Below are 22077 nucleotides of genomic sequence, written 5' to 3'. Positions count from 1 at the left end.
CTGCAACCAAAGGAGGCATTGTTAGTGGTCCCCCAATTTTTTTAAAAATTCTCCCTTTACAGATTTGGCAACCTTCTTCTCTGAACCCCGAAGGCATGTAACGTTGAGGGTAAATCTTGTTAGGGGTAACCTTCCTACAATATGGATGCTATTGATGTAGTTCACCCACCAGCCTACATCATGCATTGGTTTTAGCTTGGTGCGATGGAGAGGGCTGCCAATTGTGGATTAACACAATTGTGTGTCTCTGAAGTTAAATCTCTGGTGATACCAAAATAGGGGTTTAGTTGAGAGTCCCCACCTGCTAAACTCTACCCTAGGTGGGTAGAGCGAAGGACTCAAACAGTAGATGACCTACAAGGAAGGGACCTTGTAGGTCATCTAGTCCAACCCGCCATCCAATCAGGAGATCCTACACCATTTTTGACAAATGGGCATTCCAATTTCTTCTTGAAAGCCTCCGGGGATGAAGCTCCCACAACTTCCGAAGGCAACTTCTGTTCCGTGGGTTGATTATTCTGTCAGGAAATTTCTCCTTATTTCCAGGTTGAATCTCTCCTTGATCAGCTTCCATCCATTGTTCCTTGTCTGGCCTTCCGGTGCTTTGGAGAATACCTTGACCCCCTTCCTCCTCTCTGTGGCAGCCCCTCAAATCGGAAGATGCTCTCATGTCTCCCCTGGTCCTTCTCTTCACTAGACTAGCCAGGCCCTTCATATGCTTTAGCCTCCAAAGATTATTACAGGAAGGGAAGCTGGCAATTTTTTTCAAAATATCAGATTTTGCCTGCATGTTCAAGTCACGAGAAGAGGTGAGAGAATTACTCAGAGGCCATTTAGACCATCCAGTGGAAGGTGTTACAATACTTTCCCTTCTGGTTTGTAATATAGGCCACAATCGATGACTTGCAAGCTGGTAGTAAGCCAGAAGATGCTTTAAGTGCAATGTTTCTCATTTTTAAGGCAGGGCTGGCTGGCTGGTTCTCAACCTTGGCGACTTTAAGACTTATAAATGTGCTAAGCATGGTGGCTGGAGAATTCTGGGAGTTAGTTTATTTAAGAAAATTTACATGTCTGTTGTTGTTGCCTGCAGACCCCTCCAGCAGCCAACTCAGAGTAGGAGGAGGAGGCGTGGGAGTCAGGGTCAGCATCAGGGCAGCCTGAGACCTCTGAGGGGGAAGAGAGAATGGAGCTGGCAGAGAGAGAGAGAGAAAGAGAGAGAGGCTGAGCCTGAGCCGTCCGTCAGCCCTCAAATGGAGAGTCAACAGCCCCCAGGTCTGGAGGTGGCTGATGAGGAAGAGGAGGAACAGCTGGGCCCAGTGCCTGATGTGTGGATGCGCAGAAGGCAGAGGAGAGGAGAGCAGTGGAAATCTATGGGCCGATCCTTGGGACGGAAGAGTCACCGCTGCTAGCAAAGCCCCACCCTAGTTCTGGGGATAAAAGGCAGGGGGCGGAGAGGAATAGACGGGGCAGACAACTATTCCTCTCCCTGCTGGAGAGATTTGTTAGCCCGCGGTGAGAGAGAAACTTTTTGCCTGGGCTGCTGGAGCTCCTAAAAAAGCAATCTTTGAGTTCACTTCAGAGGGTTTGTTGTATTTAGGATCCGGATCAGAACAGCCAAGTCAGTGACTCCGGACAGCTTACAGAGATATATAAATCATGCTGATTGAGGAGTTCTGTGGATCATAAATCATGCTGGATGGGGAATTCTGGGAGTTGAAGTCCAGAGGCCTGAAAGGCACCAAAGCTGAGAAGCCCCGCCCCGAGGGATGTGTCCAAAGAGATGATAGAAAAAGCAAACAACTTACAGTTGTGACTCTGCAGATCTGGCCACGGAACTCGGGCGAATAGCAGGCCCCGCTGAGCGGGCACTTCTCCACCGGTTTGCCCCGGTAGATGGGCCGGAAGGAGGCAGCACAGATGTCGAAAGGATTGTGCATGTCGTAGTTGAGCTGGTGAGCGTCGCTGGGATTCTTCTCGCAGGCCGAGAGGATCTTCCGGGTCTGGAGGAGGGTGGGAGGTGAAAAGGGGGCCCTGAAATGGCGGCTGCTCTGCGTTCCTCCACTACCCACCCTCATTCGCTACCCAGTGGGGCTCCCACCAGCAAGGGGTGCTGCACAGGATTGACAGGATTCTCCTTTTGGGATGGGGTGACTGAGAAGGGTACCTGGAACACTGGAACACTTTGCTTGGAAGAGCCCTTTTTAAAGAGAATCTTTCTTTCTTTCTTTCTTTCTTTCTTTCTTTCTTTCTTTCTTTCTTTCTTTCTTTCTTCTTTCTTTTTCTTTCTTTCCTTCCTTCCTTCCTTCCTTCCCTCCCTCCAACTTTTTTTCTTTTTCTTTCTCTTTCCTTCCATCCTTCCTTTTTTCTTTCTTTTTCATTCTTTCTTTCCCTCCCTTATGTCTGTCTGTCTGTCAGTCAGTCAGTCAGTCAGTCTCTCTGTCTATCCACCATCATCCATCCATCAACCTACCCCCTATCTATCTATCTATCTATCTATCTATCTATCTATCTATCTATCATCCATCCATCCATCCATCCATCCATCCATCCATCCATCCTTCCATATCATCTATCTATGTCTGTTTGTGGTGGTGGTTTGCTTTCCAAGTTTGTTTCAATGTACTGTATTTTTCAGAGTATAAGACACTCCGGAGTATAAGATGCACCTTATTTTTAGGGGAGGAAAATAAGAAAAAAAAAAAAGTTCTGCTTGAGAGGCTCTCTGTTTGGGAGGCTGCATTTGCAGCCTTCAAAAGCTCCAAAAGGGTGGGGGCCAGTGGGTGGGCAGGACTACATTCGGTGTATAAGACGCACCCAAATTTTCACTCTCTTTTAGGGGGAAAAAAGTGTGTCTTATACTCTGAAAAATACAGTAGTTTCTAAAAGATTCGTTACCAGAGTAGGTAACTTCATCAGAAATTAAACTGAAGCAAGCTTGGTGAACAAACCTCTGCCAAAATCTAAAACCCGGGCTACAAATATTTTCTATTATGTCTGTTGGTTTCTATTTCCTTGTATCTCCGTCTACAGCTGCCCGTCTGCCTAATTCAGATCAAACTTCTCTCACAGAAAGTGAGCCTGGGAGGCATGCAAACCACCCACCCACGCTTTAATCTGCCAGAACATGGTGGGGGGAATGTGATCCCCACTTCACCTCTTTTAGCTGCGCAATCCCTCTTCGGAATAACGTGAGATTCTCCGTTCCCACATACACGCTCCCCTTCTAGGCCTCCCACTCAAGTACCTTCCATGAGTTGAAAGAAAAGCCCCCCATGTCAACTCGCAAAGCTTCCCTAACCTGCTCCCAAGTTGCCATAGGCAGGGGGATGGGGGGGGGGATCGAGCTTCGCAGCTGCATCGAGGAATTTACACCTCAGTCAAAACAAAATACATCCTAGCCAGCCAAAGTCAAGGCCATCTCCACAGAGACCCATAACAGCCGGAGGGAGTGACTTCTACGACCCTGTGAAATTGCTTCATTGGGGAATGTGACTGATGACACACTTTGGGGGAAGGGGGGAACAGGGTCAGAGGCAAGGCACGAACTGAGTGGGGTCAGAGCTGCCTTCACTAGGTCCCTGCAGACATGGCGCTCCTAAGAAACAACTGGATTTTTCTTGAAAACTGGCTTGAGGCTCCTGCTTTCATTAGGGCATCGGTCGGAACCCTGACACCCGAGAGGCTTCCCACTTCCCTCTGGAGACCCCCGCCGGCCTCTTACTTATCGCCCCTTCCCTTGGGGCACCCACCTGCTGGGCCACTTCGGGCTTGGGGCCGAGCTCCAAGAGACGGCGAGCGAAGGTGGCGGCCGTCTTGAAGTTCTTGAGCTTGAAGAAGAGGTTGAGGGCCGTTCGGAGGACCAGGATCATGTGGACAGGCTGTAGGTTGGCGTGGGTGAAGTAGGCGGCCATCTGCAGGGGACAGCATGTGTTCAGAAAGGGGAGGGGATGATTGCAGGAAAGGGGAGGGGGTCTCAGATGCAGAGGCTCCAGGATCAATGCAGGATCTGCTTCTCCATAGTTTTGGCCAGGAAGAGGAGTCCAACAGCCCCAGAATCCCCCAAAGCAGCTGGAGACCTGACCCCTCCCACCTTGGGAACCCCACGTTGGCCAGCCAACTGACTGTCAGGCGCAAAGGATCAGGACCATCCATGAAGTTGCGGTTTAAAAGATTTATTGCCTGAGCTTCTACATGAGGATCTAGTCAACTAAGGTTCAACGCTCAATTGATGCCAGATAAGAATCAACACAATTCATGGGGGTTGGGTTTAGACCGTTTGATGGGAACTCAACGATTCTAGGCTGATGATTCGCTTAACTCCACCCTCAGCTCTGCCTGCTCTTCTGGATCAGTGTTTTTCAACTTGGCAACTTTTAAGACTTGTGGACACCTGTGCCCTGCACCCACCTCACAAATGCGCTTCTGTTCCTCCAGGGTATCTTTGGGCAGCTTCTTCCTCTCCAGCTCCATGGACAGCCCCACAATGTACTCCCGGCAGATGGCAATTAGCTGCTGGGCCTGCAAGGCAAGAGAGTCACAACGAATGAAAATCTGCAAAGAGGGGGTGCTTCTGTCACAAGCCTTGGGGGGAGGGGAGGGGAGGGGGAAATGAGATACCAGCAGGTGAAGGACCTCTTTGTCTTGGGGAGGGGAGGGGATTTCACAGGGACAAGAAGAAGAAGAAATGGGTGGAAGCTAATCAGAGAGAGCTCCAACCTAGAACTAAGGAGAAATTGTCCTGACAATGGGGACAATTAACCAGTGGCCTCCAGAGGTTGTAGGTGCTGCTTCACTGGAGGTTGTTAAAAAGAGATTAGACAGCCATGTGTTCGGAATGGTTTAGGATCTCCTGCTTGAGTAGGGGAGGTTGGACTAGAAGACCTTCAAGGTCCCTTCCAGCCCTAGGATTTATAATTGTTGCAACCATTTTAATGGATCTAACAGACAAGTTTGCCCCAGTTCACATTTGCCTACTACCCTGTTTCCCCTAAAATAAGACCTCCCCTGATGATAAGCCCAATTGGGTTTTTGAGCGCATGCACTAAAATAAGCCCTCCCTTGAAAATAAGCCCTCCCCAAAACTATTTAAACTCATGTGCAGCCGGTCCCGCCATTTCCTCTGGTTTCCTCCATGCTCCCCAAAATAATAAGACCTCCTTGAAAATAAGGCCAAGTGCTTATTTTGGAGTTCAAAAAAATTTAAGACAGGGTCTTATTTTCAGGGAAACACGGCATTCCAGTCAGCAACTGGGGTCTCAGCAGGACTACACAGATGTTCTTATGATCCTCAGGGTCCATCAGTCTCTGGGGTTGGACTGATCTGACAGGTCCCACTTCCAGACCACGAAAGCTCTGCTTCAACAAGAACACCAAATTGGGGACGGGACCCCCATTCCTAGCTGGGTCACAGATGATTTGGCAGAGACCGATGGAGGTCATGGCTGTGTGAAGGTTGTGGCTGAGTGACAAATGTCCATGGCACCTGGTTGGCACTGCAAAACATCCATTGGATGATCTTGCTGCTGGGCAATTTTGAAAGACAGCACATCGTCTCCAGGCCGAGACGATGGGCACCACCTGGCCTCCTTGCTGGACATCCTTCCCCCTCCCCCATTTTATAGAACAGAATAACAGAGTTGGAAGGGACCTTGGAGGTCTTCTAGTCCAACCCCCTACACAACCAGGAAACCCTATACTATTTCAGTGGCTGACCAGTCTCTTCTTAAAAGCCTCCACTGTTGGAGCTCCCACAACTTCTGGAGGCAAGTTGTTCCACTAATTGTAACTGCCAGGAAATTCCTCCTCATTTCCAGGCTGAATCTCTCCTTGTTCAGTTTCCATCCATTGTTCCTTGTCTGGCCTTCAGGTGCTTTGGAGAATAGCTGGACCCCCTTCCTCCTCTCTGGGCAGCCCCACAGATATTGGAAGATGCTCCCATGTCTCCCCTGGTCCTTCTCTTCACTAGACTAGCCAGGCCCAGTTCCTGCAACCGTTCATCGTATATTTTAGTCCCTTTGTTTTTTGTTTTAATCTTTGTTGCTCTTCTCTGCACACTTTCTAGAGTCTCAACGTCTTTTTTACATCATGGCGGCCAAAACTGGATGCAGAATTCCAAGTGTGGCCTTACCAAGGCATCATAGAGTGGTATTAACCCTTTATGTAATATTGATTCTATCCCTCGATTAATGCAGCCTAGGATTGCATTGGCCTTTTTGGCAGCTGCAGCACACGGCTGGCTTAAATTTATTAAGTATTAATAGGTAATAGCCCGACTGGCGAAAGGGAGCGATGGGCACCTCGGCAATCTCCTGCTTGTTATCCACCACCACCAGCGGAACGCTGAGCAGGACGGAGCGGAATTTCTCCACGGCCTCCTCAAACTTGCCGGCCGTGGTGAGCTGGTAGCAGAGCTGCAGGCGCTGGATCAGGTCGTTCAGCTTCAGGCCCACAGCCGGGACGGCGTTTTTCACCCCGGCATCTTTCCTGGAGGGGGGACATTGCAAAGAGGGAGGTGAGCGCTGGCCCCGTACAGAAGCCGGGAGGCTCAAAAAGGGTTGGAACAATCTCAGTCCTAAAATTCTGCCAAGAACAGGTTCCTCACAAACAAAAACTAATGCTCAGGTAGTCCTTGACTTATGACCGCAATTGAACCCCCGATTTCTGCTGCTAAATGAGACATTTGTTAAGTGGATTTTGCTTCATTTTACAACCTCTCTTTGCCACAGTTGTTAAATGAATCATAGCAGATATTGTTAACTTAATACATCCCCCATTGACTTTGCTCGTGAGAAGATCGCACCCCGGAGCCGTGCAACCATCGTAACTATGAGTCAGTTGCCAAGCATCTGAACTTTGATTACCATATTTTTCAGTGTATAAGATGCACCTTTTTACCCCAAAAAAGGGGGTGAAAATCTGGGTGCATCTTATACACCGAATGTAGCCCCACCCACCCGCCGGCCCCCACCCTTCGGCCATTTTCGGGCAGTTCCAGGCGGCAGGGATCTGGGTCAGGAACAACCCTCTTCGGGACGGTCCGGGGGGGGAATCTGCCTGTCAGTTTCGGGGAACAAGGCAGGTGCCACGATTTGCGGCTGGTCACCCCTCTGGCCACCCAGCAGGCAGCTTAGGGCAGGCAATGGCCACAATGACTTCACTCCCCCGCAATGTAGGAGCTGCTGCCTAAGCCCTCTGCGCCCAGGAGCCGAGTGAGCCGAACGAGAGCTTCTAAAGAAAAACGCCCCTCCTTTCCAGCCACCGCTTCCCGGGTTCCCCAACGTAATAATCAGAGCCGCGTTTCAGGTGGCGGGTGGCCAGTTCCCCTGCAATGTGCAGCAGGGAACTGGGAACCGTTTTGGATTCAGGGAGAGGATTGCAGCTCTTCCGCCTGAAAATGCTTTTCTTCCTGAAGCGCTGCAATCTTCTCCCCGAATCCAAAACGGTTCCCAGTTCCCCACTTTAGTGCCTTAGTAACTTTGAATGGTCACTAAATGAATTGTTATAAGTCCAGGACTACCTGGAAAATAAAATAAAACCAAAAGGCCGGTGGGGTCTTCAGTCCAGGACAAACACACCCCATTTTCCTTCTGTCTCCTGATGCAAAGAGCAGGCCCTGCAACCACCAGCTGGCACCCCAAAGAATGCCAGGACAGCCGGGCGCTCGGCTTGCCACGTACCAGTTGCGATGAGGATATCCATACATGGAGGGCAGGCTGGGCAAAGCCTGGTAGGTGGTTCGGCCCCGGGCGTAGGTCTGCAGGAAGAGCTGCTTGTAGGGTTCGAATGTGACCACGCCCACCTGGTCATGGAGGAGCTGTGGAGAAAACAGACGGGAATATCACTGGTGCAGCTCAAGGCTGCCTCACTAGGAGTCCTCCCCAGCCTCCAGAGGGCAGTGTTTGTCCAACTTGGTGATTGTAAGACGTGTGGACTTCAACTCCCAGAATTCCCCAGTCAGCTAAACTGGTTGGGGAATTCTGGGAATTGAAGTCCACAAGTCTTAAGGAGCATGAGTAGTTTGACAATCATCTAGTTCTTGCTGTGATGGGGAACCTATGGCAAGTGTGCCACCTGGCATGCCAGCTAAGCTCTGGGGTGCATGTGCGCGCCGGTCAGCTGATTTTCGGGCCTTCTGGGCCCACCAGAAGTAGGGAAACAGGCTGTTTCCTGCCTCCAGAGGGCCTGGGGGTGGTGGGGAAGGCCCGTTTTTCTTTCTCACCTGGCTCCAGCTCCTCTCTATGCATCTGGGGAGGGCGAAAACAGCCTTCCCCACTCCCTCGGAGGCCCTCTGGAGACCTAAAATGGCCCATTTCCCAACTCGGGAAGGAAGGTTGTTTCGCCTTCCTCAGATGCATAGAGAGGAGCTGGAGCCAAGTGAGAAAGAAAAACGGGCCTACATAGCCATCACGTGCCAGGGGGGGGGGGGGAGGGAGAAGGGGTTGTGCGCACATGTGCAGGGCGGGGGTGCATAGAATTATGGGTGTTGGCACGCACACACACACACCTCCCCTGTCCCCTCCCCTCCTGGTACGCAATGACAAAAAGGTTAGCCATCACTGAGTTCTTGCCTCAAAAGTTTTTTCCAATGAAGACAACATCCAAACCCCACTTACAAATATCAACGCACTGCACAAGTCCAGAATGGCCAATTTCCACCCAACCTGGATAAATACCCTAGAGAACGTACCCTCATGGCGGTCTCAAAAGAGCCGGCCAGGATGTGATCCACCGGCAGTTGGGAATTGTTGCACCAGACCTGAAGGAGAAAAAAAGAGGTTAGAAATACACCATTTTCAGGAAAACCAGCTCTATAACTCAATCTTAAAAAAATAAGATTTATTCTTGGCAGAGAAAGTTAAAATTCTAATAGAAGAGAATAGTTGTAGTTCAGGACTGAACCGTGCGGTGTTTGGTGCTCTCCAAGCTTGTTGGTTTGCTTGCAGACATTTCATGACCCAACTAGAGAATGTCATCAGTGCTAGAAGGGAGGGGGGTTTGTGAAATGGAGGAGGCGGTGGAGGAGACTGTGGGGTTTTTACAGGCATTTCATTACTCAACAGGTAACATCATCAGTGATCTCCCTTCCTTCCTTCCTTCCTTCCCTCCCTCCCTCCCTCCCTCAATACTGATGCTCTCTGAACTTAGTTGTTTTTTTTGCAAACATTTCATTATTATACTAGGTAACATCATCAGTACTAACAAGTACAGAAACAGGGAGCAAGCTCCACACTTAGTAGCACTGATGATGTTACTTGGTTGGGTCATGAAACGTCTTCAGGAAAACAACCCAGCTCCGAAAGCCCTCAGGACCCCACTGTCAGGTCCCCATAGATCCCTAATGGGATGCTGCCATTCTAGTGGGAGGGCCTCCCCTCCCCAATGCCAGTTTACAACCTTTCCCTGTCTCTGGTCCTTCTCTTGCTTTGAGGTACCTTCCTGGGAATGGGAGGGGGAAGGGATAGGCCTGGGACCACCTGTTTTGCCTCAGCTCGGGAGAAATGAGCAAGCGGCACCTCAAAACGGCTTATTACCTTCTCAGCTCAAGGTTCCCACCACAACTTCGCACCTGGAGACTGGCTCACCTCGGACTGGACAGAAGGGCGGGGGGGGGGGTTTCCTACAACTTTTAACCTAATGGTTTTGAGCTGGAATTTACCGTACTTTTCAGATGCACTTTTTCCCCCCTAAAAGAGGGTGGAAATGTTGAGGCGTCTTATACTCCGAATACAGCCATTTTTGGCTTCCCAAAACTGTGCATTGCATGTCCCATTTTTGCCAAAAACAGGCCCATTTTTGCAAAAACGGGGCACCCAGAGGGTTTGGGAGGCCTGCAGAGTGCTCCAGCGGCTGGGGAGGGCAAGAACTTCCCCCCCCCCTTGTTTTCCTCTTCAAAAACCTGGTGCGTCTTATAGTCCGAAAGACAGGGCAAGATCCTGCCTTGCTTTTCTTGCTATCCTCTCTCCCATTAAAAGTTCCTTTTGAAATAATGCTGCCTGTTTCAAGAGTTCTGCTTTCTTGAGGAGAGAGGCAAGTCTTCAGGAAAACCACCCAGCCCAGAGAGCCCTCGGAACCCCCCAGTTAAGACTCTGGACTCCTCTGCCATGGCCAAAGCCTTTTGAAACCCCTAAACAAGCCAGCAGCTGCCGAATCCATCTGGAGGAAGATGAGGGGCTCTGAGAAAGGCAGGGACCCTCCAAGCCTTGGTCTGAGACAGGATCTCCTCTTGCAGGGACCAATTTTCCCCAGCTCCGTCTGGGGTTTCTCAGTGGGATCTATGGTGGTTCTAAATCCGCTTTGGGGGGGGGGAAGAGGGGCTCCCTGGATCTGCCAAGAGTTTTCCCACCTGGGCAGGGCTGGTGCCTTTGGTGGGTGGTACGAAGAATCCCTCTTCCGCTTCGCCCGTGGGACCTGCAGGGACATCCTAGGAGGAGGAAAAAAGATGGCTGTACAGTGCCCTGAGTCCTTCGGGAGAAGGGCGGTATAGAAATAAAATTATACTTATACTTATACTTATACTTTGGTACTTACAGATAATTCTCGTCTTACAACATTCATTTAGGGACCATTTGAAGTTACAATGTCACTGAAAAAAGTGGCTTATGACCGTTTTTCACACTTACGACCGTGGCAGCCTTTTCATGATGACATGATCAAAATTCGGGCGCTTGGCAAGTGACTCGTGTTTATGATGATCCCCCGGTCATGTGGTCATGATCCACTTAGCAACCTTGTCACTAACTTAACAACCGCAGTGATTCACTTAGCAACTGTGCCAAGAAAGGTTGTAAAATAGAGCAAAGCTCGCTTAATAAATGCCTAACAAATTTTGGGCTCAATTGTGGTTGTAAGTCAAGGACTGGTAGTTACGGCACTGAAATAAGTTGGAAATTGCAGGTGTTTTTGCTAATGCAATCCTGGGTTGTATAAACAGAGGCATAGAATCAAGATCACATGAAGCCTTTAGTGCCGCTTTATAAAGGCTTAGTAAGGCCACACCTGGAGTACTGCACCCAGTTCTGGTCACCACACTACAAAAAAGATGTTGAGACTTTGGAAAAAGTTCAGAGAAGAGCGACTAAGATGACCAAAGGCCTGGAGACTAAAACATACGAAGAACGGCTGCAGGATTTGGGTTTGGCTAGTCCAGAGAAAAGAAGAATTAGGGGGGACATGACAGCAGCATTCCACAAAGAAGAGGTCAAATTATTCTCCAAAGCATCAGAAGGCAGGACAAGAAGCAATGGTTGGAAACTAACCAAAAAGAGAAGCAACCTAGAATTGAGGAGAAACTTCCTAACAGTGAGGACAATTAACCAGTGGAACAGCTTGCCACCAGAAATTGTGGGCGCTCCATCACTGGAGGTTTCTAAGAAGAGTCTAGACCAGGGGTGTCGGGGGGGTGGATCTGGCCCGCGGGGGTGCTTAGGACTGGCCTGTGGGGCCACCCTGGAAATAGCAAAGGACCAGCCTAGGGTGCCTCTGCCAGTGAAAATGGAGCTCGGATGGACCGTGTGTGGCCATCCCAGGCTCTGTTTATGACTGCGACGGCCTCCTGCCGCCTTCTGCCAGTGAAAACAGAGCTTTGGGGGGCGGGGGGGGGGGCGTGTGCGCCCCTCCCATCCCCGAGCTCCGTTTTCACTGGCAGAGGGCAGCAGGAGGCCGTCGCAGCTGATAATGGAGCTCAGCAGCCTGTTTTTGCTGGCAGAGCACTCGGGCCACCACAGATGCCCCCAACACGAGTGACGTCAAGCTGGCCACGCCATTCCGGCCACACCCACTCCAGCCACGCCCACCCCGGCACGAGGTAAACGCAACCCTGATGCGGCCCTCAATGAAATCGCGTTTGACACCCCTGGTCTAGACAGTCACCTGTCTGAAATGGTATCGCTTGAGCAGGGGGCTAGTCTAGAAGACCTCCAAGGTCTCTTCCTGCTCTATTCTATTCCTATTCCTCTCTTCCCATCCTTCTCCTTCTTCCTCTCAATTTTCTGACCCTTCTTTTGTGTTCTTTTGTCTTGCAATAACAATTGAATAAAACTGGAAAATAACAAAAAGAAAAAAGAAAAGAAAGGAAAGAAAGGAAAAACAGCCAGTAAGAGAAAAGAGCTAGAAGGAGTAATGCCGACAGCTGCTCTTGCAGCAATACCCCATGTGTCTATCACCAAGCAACACTCCCCACACACACGTACACACAAACACACACAATGAGGACGTCGTCATTCAGAGTCCTGCCTTGTCCCGGCTCTTGGGGAAGATGGGGATTGTAGTCCGAACCCTTGAAGAGGGAGGAGGATTTTAAAAACAATCCACTAAGATCACGATCACATGTGGCCTTAGGAAAGTGTAGCCCACAGATCCCCCCGTTGTACCAACTGGGCTAATTTACCAGTTCCGGAGGAAGATCCAGGTCTTCCTCAATATCCCATCCGCCTCCTTCCTCCTGGCCTTTGGCCAAGCCGTCCTCGCCAAAGCCTTCTCCGGCATCCACAAAGCCATCTGAACACAAAAAAAGAAAGGGATTTTAAAAATAATAATTAAGGGCTACGTCTCTGCAGTTAAAATAAACAGATTTTCAAGGCTGCACTAAAGGATGAATCTCGACTGTTTCTGCTGTGGAAAATATGGTTCAAAAGAACTAGATCTGTGTTTCTCAAACTTGGCCACTTTCATATGGGTCGACTTCAACTCCCAGAATTCCCTAGCCAGCTCAGCTGCCTGGGGAATTCTGGGAGTTGAAGTCCACCCCTCTGAAAGTGGCAGTTTGAGAAACACTGAACTAGTCAGTCAAAAGATCCCAATTAAAAGATGTCTCACAGAAAATACTTCATGAAAACTTTTAAAATATATATATATTAATGACAATAACATGTATGCTACTGATATGTTACTGATCATACATAATACATGTTAATGGCACATTATTTACTTTTAGTATGTATTTTTATTTAAAATTACTGCTAATGGAATAGTCTAATCCATAGACTATTTCTGTAGAAATAAATTCAGTAAAAATAAAAAAAACTATTTAATGTAAATTTAAAACTGTCACCTACACCTTTTGCCAGTAGGCTAAATATTATGCTATCATTTTAGGAGGGAAAAATCCATTCTAACCGGAGAAAAACATGGCAATATTGACATCCAAAATACATGCAAACAGATACCGTATTCCTTTCCACTTTTACGTTTGTCAGCATACGAACTCCTTCCAAACTTGAGGAAAACACCAGCAGTAGTTTCATGATTGCAATTAAGAAACAGCCACCGACATAAGAAGAAATGCACTTTGCACGTGTCCAGATGCCCAGTCCATGGCCAGAATTTGGGGTTCCTTCCCGAGACGTGCCCCCCTCACCCTCACCTTCATCCAGCTGCAGCTCGGCATCTTCTCCCCAGCCTTCGGTGCCCACGGTGTCGATATCGATGTCGGCCGCCAAGGCGCCTCCTTTGCCTGGGGAGGGGGGAAGAGAGCAGCTCAGGCATCTGGGCCGCCAAAAGCGGCCACAACCCCCCTCGGCCCATAAGCTGCGGGTGGCCCGCGAGGATTGGGAGAGGGGGCTGGACCTGCTGACCTTTGCTGGCGATGGTGCCCTCGAAGAAGCCCTTGGAGACAGTCAGCAGAGGCCAGTTGGTGTCCAAGGGCATGATGGGAGCTGGCGGCTGGAGCAAGCGGGCGTTGGGGTCAATCTCTGGGATCTGAAGGAAGAAGGAACAGGAGGACCTTCAGAGCTCCTAGAGGGGGCAGCTATCATGGTCCCATCAGAGCCCGGTCCGGAGGAGGAGGAGGAGGAGTTGGAACCGGATCGTCCGACAGAGGTGACACATCTCCCTTGGCACATTTGCAGAGGCCAGGGGCTGAGGACGATGCTGCCCCAGGCCCCTCAGGCATTGTGGGAGGTGGTCGACCAGAGAGCTGCCTGCCTGCAGAGACACAGGGGACAATCGCTGCTGACAGGCACAGGGGTGGGATTCAAAAATTTTAGTAACAGGTTCTCTGCCCGGTTGCTGGGTGGAAGGAGGGGAGCGTTTTCAGCCTCCCCATGCTCCGGAGGTTTTGAAGCTCTGGGAGGGCAAAAACAGCCTCCCCTGGCCTCCGGAGGCCAGAAACGGGCCCGTTTCCAGACTTCCGGAAGCCCCGTTTTTCGCCCTCCCAGAGCTTCTGCACTTACCCAGCATCCAAAACGGGCCGTGTGGAGACTCCTGGGAAGGGCGGGGCAGGGCGGGGCTGGCCAGTCCTTGCTACTAAGGGTTCAACAAACCAGATGTAAAATTAGCATCCGGTTTGCCCGAACCAGTTGAATCCCACCCCTGGACAGGCAGTGGTGCTGATAGGCTGATACCCTCCGATGAGGAACAGCTGCCTCCTCCACTGATCCGAGAGCACAGAGAGCAGAGTTTGGCCAAGGCCAGAGAAGGGCTGCAAGGCTACTCGGGAGGAGGCCACCCCCCCCTCCTCACGAGGAGCACCCGGAGTGGAGTGACTTAAAAGGAGAAGCCATGGGGAGTTTAGTCCTGGCCAGGAACCATGGTTTGTTTTGGATTATGCTCCCCCACCTCGACTCGTGCCTTTTGCCTTGCTTGGAGGGCTGCCGTTAGTCTTGCCCTGGCCTTGCAGACTGCCCTTTGCCCTCTGCTTTGCTCTACCTTCAGAACTGCCTTTGCCTGGTATCTTGTCTTGGCCCCGAGGACGGCCATTTGTCTTGTGCCTGGACTTTGCCTTGTGGACTTGGGCTAATACTTGGGCTGTTCTTTGGGGGACTGAAGGTGGCTGGCTTCAGGGGAGCGTGAGGTGGAGCCTTACTGGTCATTGTAAGGCTGTTTGTTGAACAAACTACTAACATAACTACTGTAATGCTCTCTACATGGGGCTCCCCTTGAGGTGCACGCGGAGGCTCCAACTGGTCCAGAATGCGGCTGCGCGGGTGATATTGGGAGCAACATGGCGCTTACATGTAACACCTCTCCTACGCGAGCTGCACTGGCTCCCAATGGCCTTCTGAGTGCATTTCAAGGTGTTGGTTCTTACCTTTAAAGTGCTCCATGGCTTAGGACCTGAGTACCTACGAGACCACCTTCTGCAACCGATAACCTCCCACCAACCAGTACGCTCCCACAGAGTGGGCCTTCTCAGGGTACCGTCACTAAAGCAATGTCGACTGGTGGTTCCCAGGGGGAGAGCCTTCTCTGTGGGGGCACCTACACTTTGGAACAGAATACCCCCAGGGATACGAATGATCCCAGATCTTCGCACTTTCCGTCGTGCACTTAAGACCTTCCTCTTTCACCAAGCCGGGCTGGCATAACTTTTTTTTTCTAATTGTGTAAATTTTATTCTGAAGATCTTAACTTAACTGATGAGCCAAATTGGCTTAATTATTTTAAATTGCTTCTATTTCACATTTTTATATATATGTTTATTTTGACTGTTCACCGCCCTGAGTCCTTCGGGCGAAGGGCAGGATAAAAAATTAAATAAATACATAACAGCAATAAAACAGGGGTCCCCGACCCCCGGTCCATGGATTGGCACCGGGCTGTGGCATGCCAGCAACTGGGCCACGCAAACAAATGAAGCCCATTCACGGGATGCAAGCAGCATACAAAACCTGGCACCCTCCGGTCCGCGAAAAAAACATGGTGCCCAAAAGGTTTTGGGGGCCACAGCAATAAAGGACTCTCTAAAGCAGGGGTCTCCAACCTTGGCAACTTTAGGCCTGGCTGGGGAATTCTGGGAATTGAAGTCCGCCAGACTTAAAGTTGCCAAGGTTGGAGACCCCTGCTCTAAAGACTTGCCTTGACCACCTGGGTTATAACACCACCCATGTCCAGCTATAGATAGTCCTTGACGTACGACCGGTCACTTAGCGACTCTTTGAAGTTACGACAGACCCCTCCAATAGGTACTGGTGTTGCTCAACTCACGACCACAATTGAGCCCAAAATTTGTTGCAAAGCAAGACAGTTGTTGAGTGAGTTTTGCTCCACTATACGAACTTCCTTGCCCCAGTTGTTAAGCGACTCACTGCAGCTCCTAAATTAGTAAGACGCTTGTTAAGTGAATCTGGCTTCCCCACCTATTCCGCTTGTCAGAAGGTTGCCAATGGGGATCACGAGAGCCTGGGGACGCTGCAATGGTCATAAGTATGAAAAAAGAGTCATAAGTCACTTTTTTCAGTGCTGTTGCAACTATGAATTATTGAGGGGGGGGCCCACAGGACATTTTGGGTGCTTGGCAACCAGCCTGTCTTGACGGCTATTTGCAGATTCCCATAAACAGGTGACCTTAATAAGGATGTTTTGGCCAAAAAATTGGTCTTTATATTCGTTTTTTTGGGGGGAAAAACATCCCGTAGCGTTTAGTGACTGCTGCAAAAAGAGGTTGTAAAATTTATTAGCTCGCGGTTTATTTAATTTGTTCATTTGTATCCCATTTTTATCATTTTTTACAAAAAACTCAAAGGCGGCAAAGAGATCCAACACATTTTCTCCCACCTGTTCCCCCCCACCCATAAATAAATAAATCAGTACAGGTGGTCCTCAACTTACAACCACAACTGATGTAGCTAAATTTATGTTGCTAAGTGAGGTATTTGTTAAGTGAGCTTTGCCCCATTTTGTGACTTTTCTTGCCACTGTTGTTAAGTGGATCGCAGCCGTTGTTAGTGACATGGTTGTTAAGTGAACCTGGCTTCCCCACGGACTTTGCTTGTCAGAAGGTTGCAAAAGGGTGTCATGTGACACACACACACACACACACACACACACACACACCCCGGGGACTCTGCATGAGTCTGCATAAATATGAGTCAGTTGCCAAGCGTCTGAATTTGGATCATGTGACCACAGGGATGCTAGTTATGTGAAAAATGGTGGTCACTGTTTTCAGTGCCGTTGTAACTTCAAACGGTCACTAAGCGAACTGTTGTAAGTCAAGGACTGCCTGGAAAGAGCTGTTTGAGAAGGTCCTTCCCATGGAGCTAAGAAAGCCACAGAGAGCGTTTCACCCAGAAGAAAGCCACCCCCTCCTCAGCTGCAACCTGCCTGGGCTCTTCTGGGGCAGCAGCAGCAACCCCTTCCCGCTTCCCCCGACCCCCCAGCCCCCCACTCACCACCTCCTTCTCGGGATCAAAGGTCTCCTTCAGGCTCTCCGCTTCCTCCTCCAGGCCGTGGGTAGCAGCCGTGAGGTAGGCCAGGGACTCTGCAGGGGAAGCCAGGAAGCAGGAGGCCGGGTGAGGGAAGAGTGTGGGGGCACCCGGGAGCCACTTGGGGTGAGGAGCCCAACCAGGGTCGCTGGCTTACTTACTCTGCCCACAGTTCTTCAGGATCCTCACCCTTTCGGCAAGGTCGCCCAGGTAGAGGGCATTCTGGTAGTGGCCGCTCATGTCTTTCCGGATTTCGGCTGCGAGGAAAAAGAGGGTCAGGACTCCTGCCTGTCTGCCAGAGCCCCCTTCGGCTCCTTTGGGGCAAGGCTGCCCGTCTTCCCCTCCTGCTCTGCTCCAAGCCCTCCATGCCCTCTGCCAGGCTGGGCAAAGGGAACCAAGTTTTTCAGCAATGGGCAGCCTGATGCTCTTTATCGTTGGAACCCCTCACTAAGGCAGCACAAAATGCTAAGAAATTCCTGGATGCCATGGCATCTCCTAAGGTTGTCAGATTCCTGGGAGGCAGCCAGTTGGTGGCTAGCATGGCCCATTACAGCCAGGCATTAGACTGTATTTCTCAACCTTGGCCACTTCAAGATGGGTGGACTTCAACTCCCAGCATTCTCAACTCTCAAAATATGCTGATGGGGGCGCGGGAATTCTGGGAGTTGAAGTCCACCTATCTTCAAATGGCTATGGTTAAGAAACCTCGCATTATAACCCCCCCATGAAACCAACCCCCCCTTCCCAATTTCTAGCCCGCATGGCCAGTGGGAGGAGCATCGCAAGGCCCCAAAACTCACCGATCCTCATCATCTTGCGCAGCTTTTCCAGATTGCCCGTGATCAGGTAGAGGAAGGAGAGCTTGTCGAAGTTCTTGGTGCGCTGGTAGCACATCTCCACGATCTGGTGGTTCCCTTGGAGCAGAGCCACCTCTCCCAGCTTCTCCCAGCAGTTCTTGTCGTCCAGAGCTTTGGCCGCCTCCAGAGCAATCTGAGGAGACACGGGGGAAGCCTCAGAAGGGGGCGCAGGGAATGCCTGCCTTGCTAAAGTCATGGCCCCTCCACCCAGGATGAAAGGAAAAATGACCCGGGCTGTCATGGCTGCAATTCAGCTCACTTCAAAGCCTGACAATAGCAAAGGTGGGAGGGAATGGGTAGGAATGTGGGGGGGGGGGTGAGGAGAGGGGGGCAAAGGAATGCAAAGAACGCCAGCTTGGAGCCCGAGACAATGCCGGCCTCCCGGGAATGGCTGTGAGATGAAGAGCCCAGTTTCCCATGCAGCTGATTGGACAGTAAATAATAGCAGGGGGGAAGGCAAGGGGAAAAGGGAAAGTTAACTACACTATTTGTGCGTGAAAATACCAGAATTGGCTTTGTTACTTCTGTAACCATGTTGGTCTAGTAAATTATACTCTTGGAGAAAAGAAATGTTCCAGGAGCCCCTTTTTTACTGCGCAAACCAGGTGGGATGGTTGACCTTAAATGGTGGGCTGGGGATGATGAAGTCAATGGTTTTAGGACAAGCAAAATTGAGAGTAGGAGAAGGACTTCCTGCCTCCCTCCGTTTCCTTCTTTCTTCCTCTCTCCTGTTCCTTCCCTTCCTTCCTTTCCTTCCTCTTTCCTTTCCTTTCCTTCCCTCCCTTCCCTTTCTTTCCCTTCCCTTCCCTTCCCCTCCCTTCCCTTCTTTCCTCTCCTCTCCTCTCCTCTCCTCTCCTCTCCTCTCCTCTCCTCTCCTCCCCTCCCCTCCCCTTCCCTTTCATTGGCCCAAAGTCACCAAGCAGGAAAAAGGCAGGACTAGAACTCGCAGTCTCCTGGCTTTTAGCCTGGTGGTTTAACCACGAGACAAACTGGCTCCCCAATACAGTAAAAACAGAGATATAAAAACTATTATAAAAGCAGATTAAAATTAAGCTATTATAATTTGCTTGCACAAGCCCTGAAGCGGAGCACTGCCCACCCCCAAGAATCCTGATGGAAACAGAGGCACCTGTCAGCCCTCTGCCTTTTACGCCTGCCATCCCTTCTCTTCCGTGGAGATGCCTAGAGGGATCAGGGCGCAGAAACCCACCTCAATGTTGCCGCATTCCAGAGCCAGGCTGAACCGCGTCTTCTCGTCCTTCACGAAATGCAGCGCCACTTCGGGATAGCCCTTCTTCTGCAGGTAGGCGATGATGGACTGGCCCACCAGCTTGGCGTTACGCACCATGTGCAGGACCTACAGAGTGAAACCAAAAATCTAGGTTTAGATTTTACACCTCGCTCTATATTTCGTCCAATAAACTGAGGTCACAGGTGGGTTATCTGAAAATCCATCAAGAGTTTATCCCTTCAAATGGTTTAATAAAGCAAAGACAAAACGGGACTTTTCCTCCCAAATTAGCTAAATTAGGTGATTAAAAGAAGTTTGATCAAGAAAGCAGGAATGGATTTTGTGTGTGTGAAACCAGTTCTAAAATAAATTCCTGGCTTGACATGTGGTAGAGGGATTTAAAATCCTTAATTCTAACGATCATCCCCCCCAAAAGTCATTCTTTAGTGCAGTGTTTCTAAACCTGGGGAACTTTAAGATGTGTGGACTATACTGGCTGGGGAATTCTGGGAGTTGTAGTTCACACATCTTAAAGTTGCCCAGGTTGAGAAACACTGCTTTAGCGTATTAAGTTACTTTCTTTGCTAGACTTATATTTTCTCCAGGAGTCTAAGATGCCTTACTAAGATTCTCAGAATCCTGTGAGTCACTTTGGGCTATAAAAGCCACCTTGGGACCCCAACAGCCCCACTGAAATACAACACAGTAGACAAAGAAGTGGGGGGGGGAAAGGCAAATTCTACAAAACCATCGTCCTTCCCCAACCCACCTCGTCGTACTTCCGGTTGATCAGGGCCAGCTTGAACTTGAACTCCGTGGGGTCAATGGTGAGGACGCGGGGCCGGCATTCGCGGTCGAGGCAGTAAACATTGTTGCCCTTCACGCGTGTCACGTAGATGGGCAGGTCCAGCGTGCGGATGATCCCGTGGTCCCTGGAAGGAGGAAGGAAGGGAAGACATGGCTTTGATGTGAAGAGAGAGGGAGAATTATTTCTCCCAGGAGGGAAGCGAGGCACAGTCATAGAGTCGCAGGGCTGGAAGGGACTTGGGAGGTCTTCTTGTGCAACCCCCTGCCCAAGGCGGGAGATCTTATATACGTAATCCTGGATTTACAACCACAAATCAGGCCAAAAATTTCCACTCCTAAGCACTTAGACTTATACACCGCTTCACAGTGCTTTTACAGCCCACTCTAAGCAGTTTACAGAGTCAGCATATTTTCCCCCAACAATCTGGGTCCTCATTTTACCAACTTCAGAAGGACGGAAGGATTAAGTCAACCCTGAGCTGGTCAGGATCAAACTGCTGGCAGTCAGCAGAATTAGTCTGCAATCCTACATTCTAACCACTGGGCCAGCAGGGCTCAAACAAAGCAATTGTTAAGGGAATTTTGCCCCATTTTACAACCTTTTTTTGCCACAGTTGTTAAGTGAATCATACCATTGTTAAGTGAATCATGCAGTTGTTAAGCAAATTTGGCTTTCCCGTTGATTTGGGCTTGTTCAAAGTCAGTTAGGAAGGTTGCAAATGGTGTGAAATCAGGATGCTGCAACCGTCATAAATACATGCCAGTTGCCAAGCGCCTGAATTTTTACAAGTAGTCTTCAATTTACGACAGTTCTTTTAGTGACCGTTCAAAGTTACAACGGCACTGAAAAAAGTGACTTATGGCCGTTTTTCACAGTTACGACCTTTGCAGCATCCCCATGTGATCAAAATTCAGATGCTTGGCAACTGGCTCATATTTCTCACCTTTGCTGTGTCCCAAGGTCACCTATTCCCCTTTTATGACTTTCTGACAAGCAAAGTCAGTGGGGAAACCACTTAACAACCGGGTGACTAACTTAACAACTGCATTGATTCACTTATTAACTGTGGCAAGAACGGTCATAAAATGGGGCAAAACTCGCTTAACAAATGCCTCACTTAGCAACAGAAATTTTGGGCTCCGTTATGGTCATAGGGGGAGGACCACCTGTATTATCTGACCACAAGGATGTTGGTTGTGTGAAAACAGGTCATAAGTCACTTTTTTCAGGGCTGTTGCAACTTTGAACAGTCACTAAACAAATGGTTGTAAGTTGAGGACTACCTGTGAAATCCCAGGGCTGAAAGGGACCTTGGAGATCTTCTAGTCCAGCCCCCTGTCCAAGGCAAATCTTGTATCAGTGTGGCCCCTTGGAAGACGCTGCTTTGGGGGACCTGAGAGAGGAGGCCAGCCTGGTGTATGTGTGTTTGTGTGTGTGTGTGTACACACACTTTGCACAGGGCACTTACCCGGTGGTGACGGCATATTTGATGTGGTTGCTCGTGGTGTAAATGAAGACGCCGCTCTCATCCCAGGCGCCGCTCTTGACCCGGATGTTCTCGTGGATGTTGCACAGTGACTCCAGTTTCCGGTTGCAGATCATGATCGCTGGGGGAGAAAAAGCCCACGCGGGGGGAGAGAGAGAGAGAGAGAGAGAGAGAGAGAGAGAGAGAGAGAGAGAGAGAGAGAGAGAGAGGAAATCAAGCCAAGCCTCTGACATTGCCCGGTTGCCCTCCAGGTTGGCAGAGAATTCTCCAGGCCCGACCAGCAGGAGGGGAAGGTAGATTCCTAGCCACTTACAGAGCAGAGAATAAATACCGTATTTTTTGGAGTATAAGCCACATCTTTTTTCCCCTTAAAAGTGGGTGAAAATTTAGGTACGTCTTATAGACCGAATATGGGTGTTTTTGGCCTCTCGAACCCTCCGTGCGTCGTGTTTTTGCCCTCCCAGGCTCCCAGAGGCTAAAAACAGGCGCGTTTATGGCAAAAATGGGCCGTGCAGAGCACTGCAGAGGGCTTCTGGGGGGCTGGGAAGGCGAAA

The 22077-nt window shown here is 50.0% G+C and overlaps 1 protein-coding gene across 1 annotated transcript in view; it reads right to left on the bottom strand.

Moving 5' to 3' along the window:
• COPA (coat protein complex I subunit alpha) overlaps positions 1–22077 on the bottom strand; it is a 53966-nt gene that overhangs the window by 521 nt on the left and 31368 nt on the right. The window contains exons 17-32 of the mRNA XM_034426328.3: positions 21506–21644; positions 19999–20161; positions 19209–19355; positions 17942–18131; positions 17303–17398; positions 17109–17197; positions 13572–13695; positions 13361–13450; positions 12386–12495; positions 10343–10420; positions 8687–8755; positions 7677–7813; positions 6297–6483; positions 4408–4518; positions 3750–3911; positions 1806–2000 (exon numbers count right to left, since the gene is read on the bottom strand). Of these exons, the coding sequence (XP_034282219.1) occupies positions 1806–2000; positions 3750–3911; positions 4408–4518; positions 6297–6483; positions 7677–7813; positions 8687–8755; positions 10343–10420; positions 12386–12495; positions 13361–13450; positions 13572–13695; positions 17109–17197; positions 17303–17398; positions 17942–18131; positions 19209–19355; positions 19999–20161; positions 21506–21644 (2087 nt within the window). The remainder of the gene's footprint in view (positions 1–1805; positions 2001–3749; positions 3912–4407; positions 4519–6296; positions 6484–7676; positions 7814–8686; positions 8756–10342; positions 10421–12385; positions 12496–13360; positions 13451–13571; positions 13696–17108; positions 17198–17302; positions 17399–17941; positions 18132–19208; positions 19356–19998; positions 20162–21505; positions 21645–22077) is intronic.

This window comes from Pantherophis guttatus, chromosome 18 (assembly GCF_059756535.1).
Source record: "Pantherophis guttatus breed Tessera chromosome 18, ASM5975653v1, whole genome shotgun sequence".
NCBI classification, from domain to species: domain Eukaryota; kingdom Metazoa; phylum Chordata; class Lepidosauria; order Squamata; family Colubridae; genus Pantherophis; species Pantherophis guttatus.
Note: the sequence above shows the minus strand (reverse complement) of the source record. Positions and strands in the feature narration are given on the sequence as shown.